The 24,093-nt window shown below is 34.6% G+C and overlaps 2 protein-coding genes and 1 pseudogene across 4 annotated transcripts; 2 read left to right on the plus strand and 1 right to left on the minus strand.

Annotated features, from left to right (window-relative positions):
• The first annotated feature begins 389 nt into the window (after nucleotides 1–389).
• Nucleotides 390–4,116, plus strand: LOC132269215 (probably inactive leucine-rich repeat receptor-like protein kinase At5g48380). Of its 3 annotated transcripts, none has more exons than XM_059770319.1 (3): nucleotides 390–772; nucleotides 1,848–2,795; nucleotides 2,961–4,116. In XM_059770319.1, exons 2-3 carry the CDS (start codon nucleotides 1,941–1,943, stop codon nucleotides 3,984–3,986), a joined length of 1,881 nt encoding a protein of 626 aa, XP_059626302.1. In that variant the 5' UTR covers nucleotides 390–772; nucleotides 1,848–1,940; the 3' UTR covers nucleotides 3,987–4,116. The 3 variants fall into 3 exon arrangements, with proteins under 3 accessions (XP_059626302.1, XP_059626303.1, XP_059626304.1); XM_059770320.1 differs by having other exon boundaries at nucleotides 1,853–2,795; XM_059770321.1 differs by having other exon boundaries at nucleotides 1,879–2,795.
• Nucleotides 4,117–9,515: 5,399 nt separating this feature from the next.
• On the plus strand, nucleotides 9,516–21,155 carry LOC132269676 (uncharacterized; annotated as a pseudogene).
• Nucleotides 21,156–21,513: 358 nt separating this feature from the next.
• On the minus strand, nucleotides 21,514–23,201 carry LOC132269216 (UDP-glycosyltransferase 74G1-like). Its single transcript, XM_059770322.1, has 2 exons — nucleotides 22,449–23,201; nucleotides 21,514–22,349 (listed from the first exon to the last, which is right to left on the minus strand). The coding sequence occupies exons 1-2, from the start codon at nucleotides 23,103–23,105 to the stop codon at nucleotides 21,627–21,629; spliced, it is 1,380 nt and encodes a 459-aa protein (XP_059626305.1). The 5' UTR covers nucleotides 23,106–23,201; the 3' UTR covers nucleotides 21,514–21,626.
• Between the last annotated feature and the right edge of the window lie 892 nt (nucleotides 23,202–24,093).

The following is a 24,093-nucleotide window of genomic DNA, read 5'->3' on the forward strand; positions in this document are numbered from 1 at the left end:
CTTTATTGGTCTTATTCACTACAAACTAAATTCTGCATTTGGCCACAGACTGAACATCCTCCTCTTCGTGGTGGCTTGTGGGTGGTGGCCTTGCTGCGGCGGTGAGCACTTTACGAGGAGGTGTCAATGAGGGTATAATGGTCATTTAAATAACTTTATATTTAGGACTAAATGAGATTAAAAAATTAGAAACAAAACTGTCCTTTTTATGTTTTTAATCGTGATTATGATGAAAAAGAAAAAATGAAGCTAATTGATTGTTATTTTTGAAAAATATTTATGAGTGATATTTGATAAAATTTAAAGGTGAATGAAATTAATCCCATAAATTATGGGTTTTGTGTGAACGAGCTCAAATCATACGAGCCCAAGTCATCAAATTCCTACTTTATTTTTCACAGCAAAGAGTGTCGTTGCAGTCGTACGTAGCTTGGAAAAAGATGGGCGTTCCTTCTTTGACCCAACAATAACCTCTCACCTCTCCAACAATACTTCCAATCGAACGGCCCTCAGTTGAATCTCAAACCGCCAAAATTTACAGGCACATTTACTACCTATTTCTTGCTGGTCCACTCTCATTGCCTTCTGCTCAATTTATTTTATTACCCCATTTCTCTTTGAACGTTTATTGCCGGCTTTGAATTTTTCAACAAACTGGGTCGTTGCTTTCTCTCTGAGGCATTTGGTTGATTTGGAGGTGCGATCACCAAGTTCTTGATTTTCTCTGTCGAGACAGCGATGGACCTTCCCTGGGTTGTTTGATCTTTATGAGGTAGGGTTTGTGATGTGGCTTTCTCTGAAATTCTTTAGCAATTTTCCATTTTTTTTCAACTGGGTTTCGGGAATTTATTCTCATGGTGATAAAAGACTGAGGGAAGTCAATTGGGTATGTGTTTTCACTACTTTGAGGACTGAAGATTTTGGATGCTCATTATATTAGGTTTAGTTTTTCCAATTTCATGCGTTATTTGTAGGTCTGCGTAGCTGAAGTTTTCTTCTTTGTGCTTTTTTTTCATCTTTTGATTGATTTTCTTCCTATGGGTTATCTTTGAATTTTTTTTTTTTAAATATAATCCGTTAGTTAAACTTAATTGTGTTTTCGGTCCTCCTCCCCCTTTTTAATTCAGGGACTCTTAAGGTTTGGGATTTCCATGCATGTTGTCCCCTTTTTTTTATTTCCTTACTTCAAAAAATTTCAGGTTAATTATTTGAAACAATAGTTGTTTCTTATTTGTTTTCATTTCTAATTACTTTATTTATTTCTTATGTTGAAATTTTACATAGAGTGCAAATGATGTAGTTAGTGATTTTATGAACTGTTAGGAGCACCCAAAGAAGGCTAGGAGTGCAAAGAAGGCCAAATAAAATCCCTAATTTTCTGCTGTCAACTTTATGATTTTTGTTATGTTCTGATTTTTCATTTTTCAAAACTTTCCTGATTTATGTAGTTTTCTGTTTTTTAGTAGGATTGCTAGATAAAGGGTGGCTAGGGCATTAAAGAGGGGGTGATTTATATTAAAAGAATTGTAGCAACTGTTTTTTGCTGCTTCGTTTTTTTTTTTTTTTTTTTTTTTTTCCCCTCCCTGTTCTAGCATTCTTTTCCTTCTTCATTTCTCTCTCTTGCTTTAGACAATAATTTTTTGTCCTCTCTTGGTAAGGGGGCATCAGCATAATTGCATAAACTCCCCTGGTACTTTTGTCTCTTAATTTTGGTACATGAAAGATTTTGTTAATTGCTCATCTGTTAGTTAAAGTAGTTCTGTTTTGACTTTGCATTCGTCTTCTAGTTACTTACATAGAGTGCCAAATTCAGTTTATTCTCTATGTTGATTTTTTATTTGTTTTAGGTCAGGTGTTAAAAGGAACATGGTATTGCAGGTTACTAATTTGAGCTAAACAGCAATCAAGGGGTTCTCATCCTTAGATCCGTGCGAGTTGTGATGGGCTTCTTCATAAATATGGCACTAATTAGCAGAACTTTTACTCTTTTTGTTGGTATCCTAGTACTGTTGTTGTTGGATGACAGTTTCAGCTATGGTCTTGAGAGTGATATTCAGTGCTTAAAAGCTCTTAAAGCTTCCTTGGAAGATCCATTCAATTACTTAAGCACTTCATGGAATTTTGATAATGGTACTGAAGGTTTCATATGTACATTTATTGGAATTGAATGCTGGCATCCTGATGAGAACAAGGTTTTAAATATCCGGCTTCCAGACATGGGACTCAAGGGCGAGTTTCCACGTGGTCTTGTAAATTGCTCAGCCATGACAGGCTTAGATCTTTCCAGCAACAAGCTTTATGGAGCTATTCCTGCCGACATCTCTACATTAGTCCAGTATGTTACATCTCTTGATCTATCATCTAACAATTTCTCTGGAGGGATCCCATCAGGCCTTGCCAATTGTACCTATCTGAATATTCTTAAACTCGACAACAACCAGTTGACAGGTCAAATTCCTGCACAGCTTAGCCTGCTTGGTCGGATGAAGACATTTAGCGTATCCCACAATCACTTGAGTGGGCCAGTTCCAAATTTTTACAATGCTACAATTCCAGCAGAGAATTATGCAAATAATGATGGACTCTGCGGGGGTCCTTTGCCCCCTTGCCAAGGTCCCAAGGCAAAAACCCACACTGGAATCATTGCCGGAGCGGCTGCTGGTGGGCTGATTGTTGCAGCATTAGGTGTTATTGGTATGTTCCCCTATATCCGTAGGGTGTCTAAAAAGAAGAAGGAAGAAGACCCTGAAGAAAATAAATGGGCGAAGAGTATAAAGGGAGCCAAAGGAATCAAGGTAGGCTGATTTAATCTATTGCTCTGACAGCCTTTTACTATTGAGTAGGATTTTTTTTTTAGTTATTCAATTATCTATTTCCCGTAATATTTGATAATTTTATAATTTCCAAGATTCATTATTCTAGCAATATCAATTGATAAAAAAAGGTATTGTAATTTTCAGCTTTCCATGTTCGAGAAGTCTGTTTCGAAAATGAGATTAAGTGATCTCATGAAGGCTACTAACAATTTCAGCAAAGTCAACATCATTGGATCAGGAAGAACGGGAACTATGTATAAGGCAGTCCTTGAAGATGGCACTTCACTTATGGTGAAAAGGTTGCAAAATAGTCAACACTCTGAAAAAGAATTTATGTCTGAGATGGGTACTTTGGGGAACGTGAAACACCGTAATCTGGTTCCTCTTCTTGGTTTTTGCATGGCTAAGAAAGAGAGACTTTTGATTTATAAGCACATGTCAAATGGTACCCTCTATGATAAATTACATATTGTGAATGATGGTGGTAAATCTATGGAGTGGGCTACGAGGCTCAAAATTGGTATAGGGGCGGCCAAAGGATTTGCATGGCTTCATCATAATTGCAATCCCCGTATCATTCATCGTAACATAAGTTCCAAATGCATCTTGCTGGATGTGGATTTTGAGCCCAAAATTTCTGATTTTGGACTTGCTAGGCTCATGAACCCCGTTGATACTCATTTGAGTACGTTTGTGAATGGGGAGTTCGGGGATTTGGGTTATGTCGCTCCTGAATATGCACGAACTCTGATGGCCACCCCTAAGGGGGATGTTTACAGCTTTGGAGTTGTGCTTCTTGAGTTGGTGACTGGTGAGAGACCTACCCATGTGGCTAAAGCCCCTGAAACCTTTAGTGGAAATTTGGTGGAATGGATTACACAACTTTCAAGCAACTCCAAGCTTCGAGATGCCGTTGACAACTCTTTGGCTGGGAAGGGTTATGATAATGAGCTTTTCCAATTCCTTAAAGTTGCATGTATTTGTGTACTGCCCCCTCCCAAGGAGAGGCCTACTATGTTCGAAGTGTACCAACTTCTGAGAGCCATTGGGCAGCGATACAATTTTACTACAGATGATGAAATTTTGATGCCACCAAGTACTGCTGATGCTGACTTCATAGAGGAACTCATTGTTGCTGGAGAGGTGAAGGTGAATCTTACGCGTGAGTGAGAGGTAGTAATGAATGTCACCATAATCTGTATGTAATTATCTGCTTTTGTTGTTTAAATAAATGTAATAATTTTAGTGTCTTGGTTGTTGTTTGACTCTTCTATATTGATCAATTAGTTTCTTCATTCAACTGTTTCAGGTGAATCTACAAATTATAAGCTTCTGACATGTTCAGCATTCTTTTTTACATTTTTCCTTCCTATATACCTGGTTGATTGTTGGATTTGAAAGTTGATGCTACCAACTTGTTTTTTTTTACTAATACTGTGTATGTTTATAGCTTAATGATATGATAATGAATGGTACTATAATCTGCATGTAATTATTTGTTATTGTTTATGGTAATGATTCTATTCTATGTATAGTTTTATGCTCTGTTACTGATCTTGACTCTTCTATATCGGAAGATTAGTAACTTCACTCAAATGTTTCAGGTAATTGCCTAGTTATAGCTTTCTGACATGTACAGCTTTCTTTATTACTATTTTTTCTTTCGATTTAGCTGATCGTTTGTTGGAATTTAAAAGTTAATGCTACCACTTTCTTCCTCTTCTTCTTGTGGTGTTATTTTCATTATAGTATATTTTCTATGTTTGTTGGTCCATATTTGTTTTATTCAATTGTATTTTTAGAAAGGCTGAAACTTATATAACATATGGGATATGTAAAAGGAAAAAAATAAAATAAAATAAAGAAGAGGATAATAGTATGCCAATATGGTATGGTCTAGTATTTTACGGTATATATCACGATTTTTTTATTTTTTATTTTTAATTATTTTTTTGTGGTACGGTTGATTAACTAGAAATGCAAGTGTCAGTCCATAGGAGTATTTATTGTTTGCAATTGCAACACCACAATGCATACTGTACTGCTACCACTTAATGGATCCTTTTTAGAAAATCTAAGAATAAACATTTTTACTTGCTGACGAAAATCTCTGTAATCTTTTTTTATGAAATTCTTTTCTGGGCATTAATTTGTGAGGAATTTCCTCACAAAAATGTTAATTTGCAAGTAATGTGCTTATTGTAGGAGATAGAGTACACACTCAGCTGGATGCTATATCAATTAGGTTAATGAATAATGCTTGCATAATGCACTTTGATATACCATTCCTTGAAAGCCATCCAACGATAGGAAAGAAGCGACGGAGGCACTTGCTGTAATGTACATGATCTCAACACAGCAGATATGACAAATTGCAACATTGCTATGTTTTTGTTTTTTGTTTTTTTTTTTTTTTTATTTTTGCCAAGAAAACATTAATAGCATGCGATAAAATAGAGGCCAAACTAGTTAGTAAAATCCAAAATAAATTTTGGACTCAATTGTTAGCCATGAATTTGTTGTTGACACAAAGCTTTCATATCCGCTTAATCACAAGTTCATTCAATAAATTGTCAGCAAATCATTTTTGTTTTTCAGTGTTAAACTTTGGTAGAAAATTTCTTCTAATCGGTCCCTTTTTTTTGATTGACGGATATACATGATAGATAAGATAAAAATTTGCATAATCTCAAATGAGGGTTGAGGTGAGGATTTCACCTCCGTAGTAGACAATTAAATAAATAAAATGGCGCAATGGTGGTAAAAAGAAAATAAATAATTGCAAGCTTTTAGGCTCCTTTGTTTGAGCGTACAATATTTTTGGAAAAATATTTTGTATTTTTTTGGTGTTGGTGAAAAAAATAAATTTTGAAAATTTAGCCAAAGCAACTTACTAATTAATTATTCAAAAATTATTTCCCGAGCTTATCAAATTTTTTTTTTTTTTTTTTTCCTAATTGGTACTCACACATACATATCTCTACTGAGACTTGAACCCTTAACTTCTTTTTGAGAAGTAAGAAGTTGATACCACTAGGTCACTGACTCGTTGATTTATCAATTTCACTCTTGATCTCCTCAACAAAAGTATATGGCATTGAAAACGTCAATCAAGCACGTTGAAGAGTTACACAGTGACCCAAAAAACATAGGAAAAAAAAAAGGGATTTTTATATATAAATGGAGTTAGGGAGCCATATTTACTCATAGATGTAGTCAAAGTCTTATATTTTCACAAAAATGAGTTTGACCTAAATGATGACATAGCACATGAAGTTTTACTGTTTAAAATTTTTTGTTACCTAAAATGCCCTTCTCCCTATTCCAATGCATTTACCTTATCACCCTTGTTTAGAAAACATGGTATCTGAAGGCCAAAAAGTGGTACCTTCAGTTCAAAAACGTGGTACCTTTAGAACAAAAGTGGTACCTTAGTAAAAAGGACTTATTTTTGCAATTGAAAATGAGATTAAACCCCACACCGCTAATTAAGTTGCACATTACATCCATAAACAGCTCCATTAGCGCTCTGAATAATACAAAATATTCTCCAAACTAGCTAAGCGAGTGTTTAGAAAACATGGTACCTGAAGGCCAAAAAGTGGTACCTTCAGTTCAAAAACGTGGTACCTTTAGAACAAAAGTGGTATCTTCGTAAAAGGAATTTATTTTTGCAATTGAAAATGGTATTAAACCCCACACCGTTAATTAAGTTGCACATTAGATCCATAAATAGCTCCATTAGCTCCATAAATAACACAATATTCTCCAAGCTAGCTAAGCGAGTGTTTACGAAACATGGTACCTGGAGGCCAAAAAGTGGTACCTTTAGTTCAAAAACGTGGTACCTATGGAAAAAAAGTGGTACATTCGCAAAATGGACTTATTTTTGCAATTGAAAATGGTATTAAACCTCGCACCGCTAATTAGGTTGCATATTACATCCACAAATAAATCAATTAGTGCCATAAAGAGTACAAACTATATTCCAGTCTAGCTGACTTGAGGGAATGAATAGTACAAAATATACTCCAAGATCACTTGGAACATTGTTTATCTGCTAATTTTTTATTTTTATTTTTATTTTTTTTTTTTAATTCTACAATATATCGTAAACACAATTATTCTTTACTTGATAGGTAAAGAAGCTGCTTTTAAGCCAATTCCATAATGGAATAGTACCTGTAACCCAAATTATCCTTCAGGAGGTGCGCTTGGTTCTTACAAAATAGGAACTTACCTCCACAAATTAATGTAAGAGCTGTCGAAATTAGGGTTAGGGCTTTAAGCTTGTAAGGAGTAAGATCAAACAATGATGAAACCTGGCAAAAAGTTCTCTTTACCTGATAAGTGCCCTCACTTCTTCAAAGTTTTTCTCCCCGGAACTAAATTCGTTCATCAATTAAAAAAATCATCAATGTTAATCAATGCCTATCACTACAACAAAAAATTCATTCTACAATTAAAAAATTCACCATTTATCAATGTTCCAAAACAGGGACTAAATCCATTTGTCAAGAAAATCATCAATTTCCTAATACTGCTGTTGAAAAATTTATAAACCTTCTTATTAAATAGAAGAGCCTAACATGTATTTATTAAATAGAACAATCAAAATCCATTACTTTTCATTAAATCAAAACCATCAAGTGAAGTACCATGTCTACAAAATACTTTAAGTCACCACGAATGTCAAAAAAGTTATCATCCATCCAATATAATAAAGTCAACAAGAAATAAAAAACTAAATCACTAAATTTAAAGGAAGCAATCATCTTTTGCAAAATAAGAACACAATTATTAAGTTTGAAAATTTATTAGCCCCCACTCGTCCATACAAAGTCTTGATTGTAATATTAACCCCCATTCATCCATTCAAATTCTTGATGGCAAGAATCGATCTTCCAATCACACTGTCAAAAAGAAAAAAAAGAAAAAAAAAAAAAGTTACTACATTTAATTGTATCATATTAACGAAAAAATTAACCAACCTTAAAGAAGTTGGCGAAACGGAAAAGGTGAAAAATAGGAACTGAAAACGTGGACAAATTTTCAAACTCTTAAACAAAATGAAAAAATATAATTAAATGCATAAGATGAGGCATTCCAGAATTTCTAGACTGGGGCATTCCAAAATTTCAATAACACATCAGTATAATTATAATTGTATGTAAAGAAAAATATAATTCTAGACTGGGGCATTCCAGAATCTCAATAACACATTAATCTCTTTAAGTTATAATGTATAAGATGTATGTTTGAATTCATGACAATCATTCTATTCTCATCATACAATTAATATATATATATATATATATATATATATATTAATTGTATGATGAGAATAGAATGATTGTCATGAATATATATATATATATATATATATATATATATAAGTAGCATCATACAATTAATTAGGACCCAGACCTATATCAAAATTCTAAATGATCTTCATGTATAAGAGGTCTAGAGACCAAATTATTTCCCTATTATCATTGAAAAATTCTAAAGATTTAATTATGACCTAGATCCATATCAAACATGATCTTTGGATATCATAATTTTTTTAACAATTGCATTATTGAAATAGTTATTCAAAAGTCCCAAACAGCCTTGCCGATTAAAATGGTGCGAAAAAAAAAATCTACCATACTAACTATTTAGATGTAGTATATGATAATTAAGAAATATTTGTGTTATTTATTGCGCTAATGGAGCTGTTTATGGATCTAATGTGTAACTTAATTAGCGGTGTGGGGTTTAATACCATTTTCAATTGCAAAAATAAGTTCCTTTTACGAAGGTACCACTTTTGTTCTAAAGGTACCACGTTTTTGAACTGAAGGTACCATGTTTTCTAAATACTCGCTTAGCTAGTTTGGAGAATATTTTGTGTTATTCATGGCGCTAATGGAGCTGTTTATGGATGTAATGTGCAACTTAATTAGCGGTGTGGGGTTTAATGCTATTTTCAATTGCAAAAATAAGTCCCTTTAACGAAGGTACCACTTTTGTTCTAAAGGTACCACGTTTTTGAACTGAAGGTACCATGTTTTCTAAATACTCGCTTAGCTAGTTTGGAGAATATTTTGTGTTATTCATGACGCTAATGGAGCTGTTTATGGATGTAATGTGCAACTTAATTAGCGGTGTGGGGTTTAATGCTATTTTCAATTGCAAAAATAAGTCCCTTTTACGAAGGTACCACTTTTGTTCTAAATGTACCACGTTTTTGAACTGAAGATACCACTTTTTGACCTCCAGGTACCATATTTTCTAAACAAGGGTAATAAGGTAAATGCATTGGGATAGGGAGAAGGGCATTTTAGGCAACAAAAATTTTAAACAGTAAAACTTCATGTGCCATGTCACCATTTAAGTCAAACTCATTTTTGTGAAAATGTAAGATTTTGACTTCATACATGAGTAAATATGGCTCCCTAATTCTATTTATATGTAAAAATCTCAAAAAAAAAAAAAAAAAAAAAAAAAAAAAAAAAGCATTTAAAGAAGAAGAAATGAACCCTTTAACAAAGTGATAATATGTAATTTTTAGTGAGAGAGCGAGAGGAGCCGTTTGCGATAGTGACCGACGGCAAAACAACTGTCCAATAAACTATTATGGGGCGAGAGAGGGCTAGAGGCCAATATCTTCTTTAGCAACAAAAATCATACAATTTCTTAATTTTGAATTTTAAAAGACCCAAATTTAGGGCGCCCACCGACACCGACTCACACGACTCAGGAGTGCACCATGCACGCCTCTCTCCTCCTTTTGATAAAGCATCAGACCTGTGTGTCTGATATGTTTGTTTACTAGATTACCTTCGCGCGCCATGATTAAAGGGCAAGTCCCACGTCTAATGTAACCACGGTTAGGTTCAAACAGTCCACTAGGGTTGGGGTTAGAGTTACGGTTAGGGTTTGCGTTTGAATTGACATTGGCGTCTAACTGAAGTCGTTGGTGTGGCGGCAATCCAAGAGGCAGAGACACAGAAACACAGAGACTTCGCCTACTTCCGATTCTGTTCTCTCTCATCGCCGCCATCATCCCCCCCTCTCTCCATCCATTTATTTTTGGTAAACACTCTCTGTCCCTTTTTTTTTTTCCTCTCTAGATATTGTTCTAACGGTATAGAATTCAAGTTTAGAATCTAATGCATGCTTACATACACGCATATAAGGGTACATGAATTTGAGGTTAAAACGATGAATTGTTTCTTGCAACTCGTATGGTATGTATCTTTCTTTGCTCATATGATTTGTTTCTAAATTAAATATATATCACTGATTCGTTATGTAATTTCTTTTTGTATATATGCTCTCTCTATTTTAAGACTATTCATCATCTGTTTTAGAATCTAATGAAATGTATCTCTCCGTCAATATCGGTTTTGAAGTTCGCTGTTTAGCGTTAGATGCTGGTGGAGGAAAAAGAAGATTAAAATTTCTTTTTATTGGAGTGCTTTACAGTCAGAGTAATTATCTTATTTTATTTAATTGGTTTTCATTTTTTCATATGCACACCTAAAGAGAGAATAAATTACACACAGAGATGATAAATAACTGTGTGATATAATCTTAGGATATCTGCCAAACTGATTCCAAGACTTACATAGACATTTTGATTGCTAAAGCATGCACATACGGCCTACTGGTGTTTTGCATTTTTACGGGTTTGGTTAATTAAATTCCTTCTTCCAGGCACTGCTACTGTGTCACTAGCATTTGGCACAAAGATCGTGGGAGTGGAATTTGCAACTGAAATGGCAGGACGTGATGGAATTGACGATGTTAATTTCAGTGATTCGGAGTTGGTTTATCACATCCGAGATGCCCTTAGATTAGTACCACTGGTAAGCATTCTCAAATTTTCTCGAAGATTGTTTCTCTGCATGGTTTTACTTTAATGTTTGCTTAGCTCTTATGTAATAACAAACTATAATTGTAAGATCAGTACATTGGGAGATAGTAAAAACATCCTCTGTATGTGTGTTTTTGTGTTTTTCTTTAGTAGTTAGTCTTGGTTTAATTCTAACAATATTCTTGTCTGGTGGATTTGAACCCCTGACAGCAGATTATTAGATGATATATATTACATGGACCTTCAGCAATGCGAGTAACTTAAGTGATCCCACATGCATGTTCTAGTGACCTATGGATATGTGATAATATAACGATATAACAAGAGTGTGCATGCATGTTGGGGCACAAGTTTGTTGGCTTGACTTGAATAGAATGTAATAAGACTGTTGATTCAAAGGTTGGGTTGCAAGTTCAATCACAATCATATTCTTACCATTCAAAGTGATGGGTAAATTTTCTTTGGACCATATCCAAATTTAGATTTATTTTTAAATACATCTAAACTTTGTGAGCCTTGGCTCAATGGTAAGGTTGCTCCATTGTGACCTTGAGGTTACAGGTTTGTAACAAGGAAACCTTCTCTCCGCATGCGGTGGGAAGGTTGCATACATTTGACCCTCCCCACACCTTGCAATGGCGGGAGCGGGTTTGCCCTTTTTATCTAGTGAAATTGTTATAGCCCAAATCTTTTGATATTTGGTAATTATTTACTTTTCTTTTTGGTAAGTCTTGGTAGTTATTCCACTCTCAAAATTTAATATAAATTTATGAAAAATAATATTTGTTCCCTTTCTTGAATATTTGCTCCCTTTCTTTCTTTTAGACTTTACAGAGGATGGTTAATGCTACTTTTGGTGCATAGAAACTGGGCAAACTATTTGATATTTGTTTATGCCTGAGTGCCTTGATGTTAATAAGTTCTCTAAAAGCAGAATATTACTGATTCAGGGTGAGAGCGACAGTTATAACCAGTTGATTGGGGTCTTGCACCATACGGAACGTCTCACCACTTATGAGGTGGCCCTGCTTGTGGTAGGTTCTTACTCAATCACAAATTTATATTTTGATGTCGATTTTTTTTTTTTTGTTTACCTCGTATATCTTTTTGTTTTTGCTTTTCTTCTCTTTTCTTTTCTTCTGTTTTTTTTAAAGAACTTTTTGGGTTGTTTGGCAGACAAGTTTGAAGGCACTATCTGGAGCAGTTTGTTATATAGATTTTGTTCACCATGGGTCCCTTCTTTCTTCCAAGAGTTATTGACACATGAACATTTCTGTACATGGCATTAGTTAATTGATTATTGTAATTTTCTCATTGGTAACTCTTCAGATATTTGGAATGAACATGTGGAACTACGGGCCTGATGTGATGGATGCATTGATTGAACTAATAATATCTTTGGTATGTATGTTTGATGGATTACTTGGAAGTTATATTCGCACACTTTGGCATATATTATAACATATTCTTTCTCATATTTGTCATAATGATTATTTCTCTCTCTGATTATATCATAGGCTGCATCAAATGGAAAATATGTTGATTCATGCTTGCATATGCTTGTAAGCAATTTCACGCCACCTTACTCCTTCCCGGAATTACTGAAGCAGCCATGCGTTGTTGCAAGAAAGAACCAAGTTCTTCATCGTGTGCATTCAGCGCTGAAAGACATTGCTGATTTAGTGCCTCTTGCCCCTTTGAAACTACAGGACATAATAATCCAGAGAATGCCGAACATATATACAAAGGAAACTGTGAGTTCAACTTATATTCCCAACTTGATAGTCCCTTTATTTTGATGATTTTGTACCTGAATTGGTTGTTGAAGTGTTTAATTGAGTTACAACATTCAAATAAGGATTTATATGTTTGGTGTGTTTCTGAGTCCAGTCCAACCCTTCTATATCCTTAACTTGCACTTTTGTTCTTACTCGTGCCATAGATCCTCTGGATGTGCATTTCTATGTTGATACAATAAAGGGGTTTTCAGATGGGAGACTTTAACCAATCAAAATGAGGGTCATGGTCCTTTTTAAGCTACCCTATGAGATATTTTCATATAGAGAGCTCATTTTTTCTATTGTGGAACTTATCTGCCAGATTATAGTGATCCTCATAAGATACCTTATGCTTGATGCATAGGTCAATTTGTTTATGCATGCTGGTTTTGATTGACATTTGGTGCTTATTCTTGCTGGCCAATTGGTGCGAGGTATTGCATCCTGAACATTCACAATTTTGCAATTATTTAGCTTGATTCAAGCATGCATGATAAGGAATTCGCTAAAGTAATTGGGACCTGAGCCCAAAACCTTGTTTATGAATTGCTGTAATGCATTTTTCAAGTCTTGCTAGTCTATATTTTTTGTTGCCATAAATATCCACCATTATTAATTGTAAAGCATTTGATCTGAAAATATGGCTACTTGTTTTGGTAGTTGATTGTGATGTATGTGGAGAACGTGCTGAGACTAGAGAGTGGTTCTCTATGAGAAGTTATTGGAAGCCTGTTGGTAATTGCAGTGATGGCTAGGCTGATAGATTTGGAAGTGAGTTATATGAGGTTGCCTTGTCAATTTGTGAGAAAAGAGAGTAATGATTAGATATTTTAATATCTTGTACTACGGCTTCATACAGGTGGAGATAGTTTTGGACGATATTTTACAAGATGATTCCAGTAAAGGCATCTTTGAGATGGAGCTAGAAGAGGTGGAAGGTACTGCAGATTATGCCAGGAAAGACAGTGATGAGGTGTGTTTCATGTATTTGTTAATATCTTTGATTTGATTGCCTCTGTATTCTCTTTAGTAGGAAGTTCTCTCCCTCTCTCTTTTTTTCCCCTTCAGGTAAATCTCTTTAGTTAGAAGTTGATACTGTTATGTTGTGATGTTTTACTAATGAAACTATTGGAACAAAGATTAGTTTAGCAGTGTATTTATGTTTTGCTGAAGTCCAGAGTACGCAATTTCTTTTCCTTGATTTTAAACCTGTTTGGTTGTGTCCAACAATCACACTTACGGTTATAGACAAGCCATTTGAGTCAAGTGTTAGGCTGCTCAAGGTGGCTTAAAATGTGCACAAGATCAGGACAACTTGGATTTGGTTGTTCTGAGTGATATTTGAGCTTCTGTTTGCTCAATCTTGATTCAAGCTTAAGAATCTTGGTTCATATTACAGCCTTGGAGTGCTCATAGCTTATTGATCCAATTTCAAACTCGACTAGAAAACATAATATGCTCCATAATAGGTCGTCTTGTTTTTGTTTTGCTTTTTGTTTTTTGTTATTTTTATTCTTCCTCTATATTTTGACAAAATGATAGTGTACAAGCACAGAGGAGTCATTCTCAACCATGTGCAAGGTATGGCTTTGAAGGATGATTTATTCTTTCTGTTCTATTCTGGTCAAAAAAATTTAAACTTTAATTTGCAACGTCCATTAGTATCTGTTTAAATTTGTCTTATTTTTGAATGATAGTGTCATGTGTAGATTTGATCATTAGAAATTGGTGAATCCGATCTGGTGGACTTTATGGAAGTATAATACGAGTTTGAAACTTGATTTGCAAGTATAATATGAGTTTGAAACTTTATTTGTATAAAACACAATATTTGTGTTATATTTTTACTAGTGCACATAATTCATGTTTGATTATTGTGAATAATGTGTAATGATTAATGATAAATTCAATATGTGCGTCTGTATGGCTAAAAATGTTCTTTTAATACATAATATTGTACATATGGTATTTAAATTGTTTTGATCTCTGCTTGAATTTTTTTAATTTCAGAACCAAAAAAAATTGGATTCTTGATAGATTAATGAACAATTGGAAATATTTATGGCTGTAGCTAAACTGATATGAATCAAGGTCATATACTGATGCATTAACTGGTGTAGGTATTCTTAGGATCTAGCCTGTCTTCATAATGGCTAAATGCCACAGTCTGTGAAATGACTGCTTAAAATTTCCTAAAATTAATTAAGGAGATAGAATAAGGAATCCACATGGTAATGCATCTACATACCAATATTAACCAATATTATATGTTGCTATAATATTGCTATTACATACCAAATATTAACCACTGCATGATAATATAATATTGCTATTATATATTTACTAGACCAGTATTATATGTTGCTATTACATACCCAATATTAACCACTGCATGATACATAGCTACCACATGTTATCTGCAAAGTGAATAAGACAACGCTTGATGCATGGGTAATGAACAATTAAACTGGTCCATAAAGTACCAATCATGTATTTGAGAACAACCATTTGTTAAAAAAGCAAATCAGCACATCACAGATTAGAGTACAAATGTTTCTAAGAATCTATTATCTTTAACAGCATATTAGTTGATCTGGTGGACTTGGGCCAAATTATTCAAAATCATCATGAAAATTCTGTAGAAATTTTGTACATTTTTTGGATTCAAGTCCCTAATATTTTTTAAGCCCCTACTAACTTCTTGTCTTGGATGAGAAAAAGCTGAAATGCTGATTTTCAAGGTGTAAGAGTAACTTTGGGAAAAGAGAAGGATAAAGAAAAATTTAAAGGGTTCATGATGGTAAAATGGCAGCAACATGCATCAACAAACTTTCTGAAGCAGAATGACAATGGCAAAACCCAATTGATATTATAAGGTAGGTTGTCTTCGTGTCCTGAGGAGCGTAAGCAATGTTGTAAGAAGGAAAATTGTTACATATTAGAATATGCAAATTTTGTGCTCAAAACTTGAAACCATGGTAAAATATGTTTCCAAAAATGATTATTTTAATTTCTCTCGCTAATTGTGATCTTTCAAGTTTCTATGGAATTAAATTTTTGTTTCAGCCTACCTCTCTTTGATAATGCTAATTTTTGTTTCAGCCTACCTCTGTTTGATAATGCTAATTTTTGTTTCCAGCTTCTGGTAGAATCATTGAATGAGAACTTTTTTGTGGGAGACATATTTGCTGAAAAATTAGATAGCTTGATGGTGCTTATCTTTGAGCATCTCAAGTCCTGCATCGAAGGTGGTCGATTGATTGAGGTAACAATCAGGATTATCTTTCTTCTACATTTTATTATGCTACCTACCAAGAAAAACAAAAACAAAAACAAATAATAATAAGTAGAAGAAAAAAAGAGGAAGAAAAGAAACAGATCACTATCTTGTCCTGATCCTGCTAATCTGTTTTCCTTTTCTCTTTTCTTCACCCCCATCCACAATATTCATGATTAGGTATTTGGAACTCTTCTTCAGTCATTTCAGAAAACTGTTATGAATACGTACAAGTCAAAATTTGCCCAGGTAATTACTCTTGATCGCACATGCTTACGTATTATGGACAAAACAATTATTCCTCTTGTACCAACGGGCCAGTGGAGGCATGGGGCTGTGAGTATCAACTCAGAAAAAAAAAAAAAAAATAATAATAATAATAATAAAATTATCCCTCTTGTTGTTTTTTAATTTTTCTCCTTTCTTTATATTCATATTTCATTGAACGTGACGAATTTGCAAATGGATTTTTTTAGTTTATGCATTGAGTCGCACCTCACACGGTCACACCTCTTCGTTGAAAGTTTGTTGCTTAACATTTTGCAGTTTGTGATGTTCTTTGCATGTTCATTGGATCCTGAAAATTGTGGTGTTAAATTTGCCAATATGCTTGCAGATATTTTTATGGGAGGTCAATCCCCACTTGATAGGTATAGGATGAAGATATTTTAGTTTTTCTGATGCTTCTTTCTTTCAAAGATTCAGTCTTTTGTTATCAATTTATTTGTTCATCCGTTCTCCTGTGATCTTAAAACACTTCTATAAATAATTAAACTTATTTTGTAGCTTTTTTATTTCCAACTTATGTCACATTTGTTCAGTTAAGGCTATTGGTGTTGAATTCTGACAGTGGCAAGGAGTGTCAGTTGCACCTTAACCCAAAAAAAAAAAAAAGGAAAAAAATATGAGTGTCAGTTGCAGAAGATGAAAAAAAAATGGAGATACATTTCTAAAATCTCATACGTGGTAGATCACAGCTAGGTTTGTTACTGCTTTTATTCCACGAATTACATCGTATATTCTTGAGCAAATGCTTGATGAGCTTAATATGTATCGTTATAGTTTTCCTAAGTTAATATATATCATTATTCACTTGTGTACTACATTATCTGTTGATTTTTGTATCTCATAAACTTCAAAGGATCTCTTTGAAGAAATTTAAGGAATTTTGTGTGAGATTTAGTGGAGTATCAGTGTCCAACTTCCTATATGTGTGTGCGTTTGTATCCAACAGAGTACCTGAAATAACAATGCATTTTTTGTTTGTATGACTTATTTCTCTCTGTGTTGCCTTCTCTCTCCCTTTCCTCCTACAGTAAACCTATATAAATGGTGTTTTCAGTGCAGTATCTGTGGCCAACTTCCTCTGTGCTAGTGTGCTCAACAGAGTACCTGAAATAAAGATGCATTTTTTGTTTGTGCGATTCTATCATATTATTCCCCTCTCTCTCTCCCCTCCTACCAAACACCTATATAAATGTTGTTAGCGATGGATAAATTTTTTTCCAATTCCTAATTTCATTGAAAACTGGACTACATCAGTATCAGGCCAAATTTAGATTTTACTAGCCATTTTTTCCCTTCCTTTTTTGGTTAATGGTGCAGTTCAGTTCCTACATTTAATATTCTTGATATCGTCAGTCACAATGTTGGCAACATAGAATCTGCAATGTGAAGGTTGAAGATTCACAAGTTCTAGTTACATATATGCAGTACAAAGTTTTGTAGGTACTAATTCTTTTATTCGCTCCTTTCAGGATGAGTGCTGTTGCTTATCTTGCTAGTTACTTGTCTCGTGCAAAATTTTCGTCAGCCTCATTTGTTGCTATCATATTGAAAAGGTTGATGAGCATTTTATAATCTGCTCTTTAAATCTTGCGTGTCTATTTCTAATGCTGTGTGTCTTGCTATGTTTATGAGGTCTCAGGCTGGTAGATTGGTGTTCTGAATATTGTCAAATCCATGATGGTGATACCAATCCAGAAGCTCATAGAATTTTTTATTCTGGATGCCAGGTATTTGATATTTTGACATTCAGTTAGGATCAGCAAGAGTTAAACAATAACAATTGATGATAAACAGTAAGGCATTTGTAAGAGCTAGTGACAGTCTTTTAATTGGATTATATAGGTTTAATAAATTTTAGAGTTTTGTATTTGTAATTTGGTTGCTTAAAATGAAGGAATTATCTTCATATTGGTGGTTTAGAAATTTGATATTAGGAATTTTTGATTTCTTGAATGGTTAGTTTGTCCAGGAAATTGTTCTGTATAATTTTAGAAGATACAATTTCCGCTGCCTATTTTTTAAAAATAAAAATAAAAATTTCCCTTCGGTTTATGTTGCACAAACATATATAGTCATCCATTACTATTAAAATATAGCCAACCTATGGTATAGGTTCCAAACCCTTGTAGGTGCGTTTGTCTGCCCCCTAAATGATAGCTGTTGCTTTTGCTTTATAATTTTGTCTATCTTGATGCTTTTGAGGTTGCTATAGGTTGGACCTTCATTTGATACCCATTATTCAGTTTCACTGTATGCTCACAAATGAGAGGGCCTTCATTTGATACTTGTATTTAATTTGCAATTTTGCGTTTGATTTTTATTTTTTATTTTTAAATGATTGAAGTGACTGTAAATTTGGTGTTGTGCTGTCATTTTCTGTTGCACAGGCTTTCATGTATGTGCGTTGCTTTCATATGAGATCAATGACGGATGTTCCTCCGCTCAAATCACAACTGCTCTTTATGCCTATTGAGTCAATTTTGAAGCATCCTTTGAACCCACTGAAGGTGAATTTAGCACAGTTTTAAAAATTGTAGATTGAATTTCCCGATTTTCCCCTTATTTACTAATGTTTTTATGCCATTTACTAGTGGAAGATGTAGATGTGAAAAAAGTAGGATTTACAAAAGATTTTCATACATTTAGAGAAATCATGTGATAGAGTTTTAATAGAGAAAATTTGGTAGGTCGTACAATGAAAAAGAAATTCTTGTAGTTCATTTTATCCAAGATGTATAATGTGAGACAAGAACTATTGTTTGTAATATATATGAGGAAACTAATAATTTTCATATAAAATTAAAATTACAATTTGGATCAACATTATTGCCACATCTGTTCTAATTAGCTTTAGAAAAAATATTTGCTTGTTGATGATTATGATGGACACATTTAGGGAAACTCTAGCAACAAAAATGAAAATATGGTGAACTGCACAAGGTTTGAAAAGGGCTAACCCTGTGCACAAGGTTCCCACGTCTTAGCTTCACATGGAGTGGCTGTTTCTGATTTAGAAACTGTGACGTCCAGGTTACAATGTAACAACCTCACCATTGAGCCAAGGCCCACCCTCAATTGCACAAAGTTCAAAAGTTATAAAATTTGTAGAACTAAAACTGAATATATGGGATTTGAACTAAATACCTAAAAGAAAAAACTAAACAATTTTGATAAGTGACATTGAAATGGTGATTATTTTAAGACAAAAAAAAAAAAAAAAAAAAAAAAAAAAACCATTCTTAATATTAGACCAATTATCTTGTGCTGGTTATCAAAAAAGTAACAGGAATAATGCATCTGTGTGGTTGAGATGCAAATATTAGGTTGGATTAACTAGAAAAGAAATTATTAATTGTCAGCATCATAGAGAGAAATTATAAGTGTCACGTATTGATGATAAAACAAGAGATAGTAGGCTTCGGTAGTTTGTGTACATCTGATATAGATAGTAAAAGGGGTTAGTTAAAATAGAAAGTAAAGGACAAAGAGGCCGAACAAAACTAATATGTGATGGTTGAATAAGGAAAGATTTTAAGAAATTATATAATAGGATAACTTGTAATAGAAAAGAGTGGAATAAGAGAGTTTTTGTGGCCGAGCCTGTTTTGGATATGTTCAAGGAGGTGATGCATGATTTATGCCAATAACTTACATATGTCTTGCGAGCTTTGGTTAATTCCCTTTAAATTTTGACAGAGCATGGGGCTTAATCTTCCTTGATTTCATCCCTGGCAGGTGTGCCTGCCATCCATAGTACAGGAATTTCTTCGGCAGGCCAAAGCATCTCATCTATTTACAGTGTCAGAGAGCTTCATGTTTGATGATCTGCTGGAATCAGAATTTTCCAGAGCTTTTGGTGGGATAGAAAGGCTTGACAAAATCTGACAGGTTTATCTTCTTATCTTTGGGTCTAAGTAATTTTAGTAGGATTTATTTAAAATTGCATGTTACGTAGTGGGAGATCTATTTTGATAGATGCAAAAGATGGGAAGACATTGTTCTCTATATACCTGTCTTTTGACTGCTTCTTTAGAATCCAGAGCTTTGGAAGGGGGTCTTCAGCATAGCCATTTACATTTGTGCGGTTCACCTGTGGCCCTATTTAGAAAATTTATAACAATTCTATCATTGGATTTGAGATGGACTGACTTGGATTTAATTATTTAGACATTTCATTTTGAGGTCCAAGGACAAATTTGAGAGCCCTTTTTCATAGATCTGATATAAAACAACGTGATGAGTAATTATATGAAATCCTTTCCATGAAGGTATTTTTCTGTGTCCAATACATTGGTTAATCCTGTTATATATTTTGAAAATTTGACCCCTAAATCAACTCCTTTTGGGCTCATCAATTAAATGCTACATAATAGATCTTTAAGCAGATGATCTTATAATTGAGCAACCCTCTAACCTTTTAATCACGTTCTTCTGGACCAAAACAGTGACAGGAGAACAACTCTTCCCAGGCTGTGTAATCAATATCTATCTCCTACAATATTGTTGGGACCTCTTGTGATTGCCTCTTGCATATTTTGCTGACTTTTATCCTTTTTCTATGTTGAATTTCTTCAATCTGAAGATTCATCCGGCCGAACTTTGTTTACTGGTCAATGGTTCGAACTAACGACGACGATGAAGAAGGTAGTAGTGATGAAGATGTGGCTGAGATCTGTACCATGGGGAATGAATTGCACATAGAGGATGATGGAACCTTCGGCAGTTTGGATGAACTTGATCTTGATGAATTTGATTCCTTGAAGTACAGGTTTGGAGGTGAATTAGGCAGACCCGTGCAGATGCCCTCAAGAATCAGATCGTCCACTAGTCCGGACTCCTTGTAATGCAGGTGGTTTTGCGAACATTGGTGAAATTGAAATGTTTTTGGGGTTGGGTAGAACATGTTAGACTTTATCAGTTTTGAGGAATGATAGGTCATCGTTGCAAACACAAAGTGGTGGGGCTAGATGTGAAAGATTCTATGCTACGAGTGTCTTGGTTTGAGTATGTGAAATATGTCTGTTGTAAGAGTTCCTTGTGCGGTAATGTTGTAATTTAATCTACAGATTTCTCTAAATTCATCCTCGAGCAAATCATTGTAATAATCATTTTTGTTTTTATTTTTATTTTTATTCTCGAGCGAGTTAAATTGGTGAGCTTTACAGCCAGTGCAATTTAGTATACTATGAAGTATTTCTCAGTAAAAATGTTAATGAACAGAATTGTGGAATGTGGAAAAAGAGAATTGATGTTTTGCAGTTGAGGTTATTCAGGTCCTTAAGATGCAATTGTATGGTCAGAGATTAGGTTATGAAATTCTTTCCATTAATAAAGTTCGTTAGTTAATTAATTTTTGCAATATGGCCCATATCAGTCGTGCATATATTATTAATTTTCTTACACTTGCCTGATAATATATACAAAAATTAATTAACTAACGAACTTTCTGGAGAAATTGTTCACATATTATTCACATCATTATCGGGTAAATCAACCAGAAATCTCTAATCTTATTAACATTATATGCTCATGACTTTAGTATTAACAAACATTTTTTGACAAATCCATAAGCATATTATTCTTAATTGGGTTTCTAAATACCACTAGGGGCGTATTAATTCTGCTACAAATTCATCGATGTTCTTATCAGAACTTCCACCTTCATCAACGGCCTCTTTCGCCAAATTCTTCCATTTGATCGCGTTCTCTTTTATCTCTTTCCCTTTCTGCCCTTCCATGACTTCCCTAATGCACAGCTCCAACACTCGTCTTCTCACAATGCCCTTCTCATCCTGCCTAGTCCGGACTCCCATGCCCCAAACATCCTCCACATACTTTGCATTTGTGCCCTGGTCTGTCCACTGTGCCATTGTCACCAGCGGCACTCCCAAGCTTATTGCTTCAAGAACTGAATTGAAACCACTGTGTGTAACAAAGCACCCTACTGATTCATGAGCCAACACCTCTAGCTGTGGACTCCATGTCACAATTAGACCTCTTTCGGATACATCATCCGTGAACTTTTCCGGGAGCTTGGCTTCTTCGGATGCCCTCACAACCCACAAGAAGTAAAACATGCTCTCCTTCAAACCCCAAGCTACTTCTTCCATTTGCTCGGCATCAATTTCCGCCATGCTACCAAACGACACATAAACAACAGAGCCTCTCGGCTTTTCATTTAGCCAGTTCATGCACATGGCAGACTTTGGCTTGAAGAGATTGATATCATAGCCTCTATCGTCTTCCAGCCGCTTATCCAGATACATGGATGGAAGGGTTGGCCCTATTGTCTTCACACGCCAAAGTTTCGCCATCCAATCCACAGTCTTGATAAATATATAAAATGATTCATATCAAATTCAAATATTACAGAAAAATACACGCATGGTATAAATTAGTCACACATAGCGTAGCAATAAACTAACCTCTTTTTCCAATTCATAGAAATTATTGAAAAGCACCAAATCTGCTTTGTCAATGTTAGAGAATTGATTCACAACCATGTGATAGAAACCTGGGTATGACCCATAAATATATACAAAGGATGGTGTCTCCCAAGGTTCAAGAGGTGGCAATCCAGGGATTGAAACAGTTGAATCAGAAAGTGGGAGTGAAAGAAGTCCCTTATGGACATGGTAATATATGTTGTTGACAGCACACGACTGAGTGAAGAACACAGCTCCAACTAGTCCAAACTCCTTACTCACATCAAGTGCCCAAGGCAAGAACCCATCATAAACAAGTGCATCCACAGGTCGGCCAGCATCATCAAGTTTCTTGACAAGATTGGCTAAATCCCGCGACCCAACAGCGCAGAATTTGGTAAGGTAGGCCTCGGGGCTCTCTGCTTGCGCCCAGCCACCCTCATCGAAGCCATCAGAAATGGCCTCGACGTTGATTGAGCTGTTGAGGTCGTCTACGTGAATGGACTTGGAGACATAGATGCTGTTTACTAGTGTGGTTTTGACACCTCTGGAGACCAAACGCTTGCAAAATTGAAGCATTGGGGTTATGTGGCCTTGGGCAGGGAAGGGAAGGACCAGAACATGAGCTTTGTAGCTTCCCTTTTCCTTCGTCTCCATTTCTCTCTATCTGCTTAATCAAGGAGCTAGTACTCTCAGATTCTGTAATGTTATCACTAGGAAGTTGGCTACATTATCTCCATTTTTTTTTTGGGAAAATTACATATAAATGGAGTCAAAGTTTCATATTTACTCAGAGATGGAGTCAAAGTTCCATATTTCTCTAAAATGGATTGCTGAGGTGGCACATGATTTTTTACTGTTTAAAAAATTGTGATGCCTAAAATGCCCTTCCCTAATAAAAAAGTAGTACCTTCAGTTAAAAAAAGTAGTACCTTCAGTTCAAAAAAGTAGTACCTTCGGAGAAAAAGTAGTACCTTCGCGAGTGTTTAAAAAACATGGTACCTGAACGCCAAAAAGTAGTACCTTCAGTTCAAAAAAGTAGTACCTTCGAAGAAAAAGTAGTACCTTCGCAGAAGGGTATTTTAGGCATCACAATTTCTAAACAGTAAAAAACCATGTGCCACCTCAGCAATCCATTTTAGAGAAATATGGAACTTTGACTCAGCCTCTAAGTAAATATGGAACTTTAACTCCATTTATATGTAATTTTCCCTTTTTTTTTTCCGAAAAAATAAAGTGGTGTGGATTTTAGGTTGTCTCAAAACTTCAACATTTGTGACAATCAATTAACATATTATAAGTTTGAGAGAGGCGTGTAAGGTTTTCTTAACTCTTCACCATATGTGAATATTACAAGTTTGAGGGAGTTGCATGTAAATCCGATTTGGACAAATATAAGATAAAAAATTACATGAAAGAATATATATGTGTGTGTGTTGGCGGGTCATATTTGCCTCTGTATTAGTAAGGAGGAATCTCTTCCAAATACTGGTGCAACACAATTATAAGTTGTTTTTTTTTTTTTTTTCAATTATCAGTAACACAATTATAAAATGACATGTGTAATTTTAGAGCTTCAATCTTTTAAAAATTTTAAGTTTTTTTTTAATTATCGGTAACACAATTATAAGATGACATGCGCACG

The sequence above is a fragment of the Cornus florida genome, unplaced genomic scaffold (genome assembly GCF_030987335.1).
Source record: "Cornus florida cultivar Cherokee Brave unplaced genomic scaffold, ASM3098733v1 CherokeeBrave_3.0.0_Hap2_Chr08, whole genome shotgun sequence".
NCBI classification, from domain to species: Eukaryota; Viridiplantae; Streptophyta; class Magnoliopsida; order Cornales; family Cornaceae; genus Cornus; species Cornus florida.

Bases quoted from the DNA above. Each gene is read 5' to 3' on its own strand.
- LOC132269216 (XM_059770322.1), bottom strand. From the start codon at position 23,105: ATGGAGACGAAGGAAAAGGGAAGCTACAAAGCTCATGTTCTGGTCCTT. The intron at 22,350-22,448 runs GTTAGTTTATTG...ATATTTATCAAG, and splicing joins TCTATGAATTGGAAAAAGAG to ACTGTGGATTGGATGGCGAA.
- LOC132269215 (XM_059770319.1), top strand. From the start codon at position 1,941: ATGGGCTTCTTCATAAATATGGCACTAATTAGCAGAACTTTTACTCTT. The intron at 2,796-2,960 runs GTAGGCTGATTT...TGTAATTTTCAG, and splicing joins AGGGAGCCAAAGGAATCAAG to CTTTCCATGTTCGAGAAGTC.